This window comes from Montipora foliosa, chromosome 4 (genome assembly GCF_036669935.1).
Source record: "Montipora foliosa isolate CH-2021 chromosome 4, ASM3666993v2, whole genome shotgun sequence".
NCBI classification, from domain to species: domain Eukaryota; kingdom Metazoa; phylum Cnidaria; class Anthozoa; order Scleractinia; family Acroporidae; genus Montipora; species Montipora foliosa.
The window spans coordinates 28664515-28667014 of NC_090872.1; the positions used below are offsets into that span (position 1 = coordinate 28664515).

The 2500-nt window shown below is 36.9% G+C and overlaps 1 protein-coding gene across 1 annotated transcript in view; it reads right to left on the minus strand.

Moving 5' to 3' along the window:
• LOC138000528 (myotubularin-related protein 2-like) overlaps positions 1-2500 on the minus strand; it is a 31687-nt gene that overhangs the window by 25918 nt on the left and 3269 nt on the right. Inside the window, exons 3-4 of the mRNA XM_068847013.1 lie at positions 2207-2267; positions 1993-2084 (exon numbers count right to left, since the gene is read on the minus strand). Of these exons, the coding sequence (XP_068703114.1) occupies positions 1993-2084; positions 2207-2267 (153 nt within the window). The remainder of the gene's footprint in view (positions 1-1992; positions 2085-2206; positions 2268-2500) is intronic.

Sequence of the window (2500 nt, forward strand, 5' to 3'; positions counted from 1 at the left end):
ATAGTAGGCACCGTCCATAACAAATTTTATGCTGTCTTATGCCAGATGATTTGCTTGCCAGACGATTTTACTCATCCATTGGGGGCGTCCTAGGCATCTGAAGTGTGAATTGAATGGGTTAAAATTTTTAAAAAAAATATGTGTGTCAGTTTTACTGCAAAATCAGTTTTTTTGAAATGTCTCCAACTTTTTTTCCAACTTCACATTTTTTTTAAATTTCAAAGAAATAAATTTCAAATCAAGATAACATGCAAAAAATGAAAACAATTAATGTTATCACCCAGAAGCAGAGATATAAACGAGTCAAGTTGCAAAATCAGAAAAAAATAAGGTTACAGGATCAGCATTTACGCACGCGTCATCCGCTAATTCAAGTCCAAGCGTGGTGAACTACAGCTGTAAAAGCCAACAAAAACAGATTTATTAAGTGACCATTAAACAGTTCGTGCAAAAAATTCATAGTTTTCATGAAAAGGAAATGTATGTTTACATTCCATCTATAAAAGAATTGGAAGAAAAGTGTGCAGAAATCAGCAGTAAAGTTTATTATCTCCGATCCAGTCAACCATTTTGATTGATGAGCTGACGCAAGCAGCTCGGATATTGCGTGTGTGGCTTTTGCACACACACTCAGCTGAAAACCCTTTCGCCATGTTAAAGACCTTTCAAAATGATGAAGAATGGTGTTTTCTATTAATTATTTTTGGAATATTTTCTTTCCCTCCATATATATTTAAGTTAAAAATTGATGATATCACAAACTGTTCTATTCTCAATTTTCTGATTTATTGCTGCAGTCATGTGTACAGTGCTTACTGTAATGCACACATGACTGTAATAAGCCCAAAGTTGAGAGTATCGCCAAAAGTATTGGAAGCGGTAATCTGTGTCTAGCAAGGCACAAAAATGATACCTTCTAAAGTGCATGCTGTTCCCATGGCAACCTTTTTTTTTTTTTGCTGCTGGGTATATTTAACACATGTTTGATTTTGTCGCTCATTGTTATAATAAGACATGTTCACGAGCTCGGTAAGCTTATACAGACTGAGATGTAAAGCATTATGGACAGCATATGAGTTTCAAGTCTGACCATCTGCCTGTACTTACATGTAAATGTATCTGTTTAAAATCTGAGATATTTGGTTTATGGCAAAGAGGGACTGGAAACGAGCGTGTTGCCATAGCAACATTTTAATGGGTATCACTTTGTGCCTTATCTGATGTAGTACATTACTGGTGCCAAGTTTGAACAACACCTATCCAATATTTGTTTAGATATTCGTAGTTTTGGGATTTACCGGTATTACAGCCAATAGTGAACAATAAAACATTTCCCTACAGGTCTATTTCAACATTTATTGGGGGGAGGGGGGACTTGTATTTTGAAGCTTTTAGTGGAATTTTGACAGTTATGCTTAGTTTCTGGCGTCTGAGAGGTTTTCAGGCCTACCCTGACCTTAGCGTCCCAACTACAGCTGTACATGTACTTTTGCACTGATTGTAGTCAATATTGTCAAAACATGTATTAGTACTCTTAAAGAAGGGATTGAATGGGACTGAATAAAAACCTTAAGATCTTTAAAGGCATTCATCAAGTTGGTCAAATCTTAAACTACTGTAAATTCAAATGAAAAGTTGTCCAGCAGCTTTGAGCTTGACCTTTTTAAATTTAGAGGTACACTGGCATTCCATAAGGGACAATGTGCACACCAAAATTTAAAAGAAGACCTTTCCACCCCTTCAGTCCTGAGTGTCTGGGGTTAAATAGGAAGCAAATAAGCACAAGGTCCACAGTTCATTTGCGTGATAATGTTGTAGGTACTTTACCTTTACTACTGTAACAGTCTTTTAAACAGGTCAAGTTCTAAACTCTTTGCCAGAAATAGATACCCAACAAACAAGATTTCAAATCAAAAGTCAGCATGGTTGAACTTGTTTTTCTCCAGCAACAACATTAAATTTTTAGTTTTTTTGTATCAGAATTCTTTGTACCTCAACAGCCTTGAAGTGGAGTCTGTAGTTTGTGATTTGAAGGAGACCTCGTACTGCTCCAGCGAAGGGACACAGGAAATTTACATCCTTGGCTAGAGAAAATTGAATAGTCATGAGACAAAGTTATTTTATACTGTAGTTACTAAACCATGATGTTAACAAAACATTGATGCAATGCTGACTGTTTTGTTATTATAGCTGTAATGTCACTAACCACTTTGTTGAATCTTCTCGCCCTCGAGGAGTCTCAGGTCACCTTGGGAACTAGGGTCACCCTAAGACCATAAAAAGGTGGAAATCAGTGGCAAATAAGCATTCCAATTACAGGAGGAAGTTTGGTTTATTAATTCACTTCAATGAAAGGGAAGAAAACCCTAGGTTATTCCTATCAAGGGTATCCGCCTGCAGCCGGATGTAATTGACTGAGAGTTGATTTTGATGAGGGAGGAACACTGGAGTACCCTGAGAAAAACTCTGGGAGTCACATTGAGATCGACTGCAACTCAGC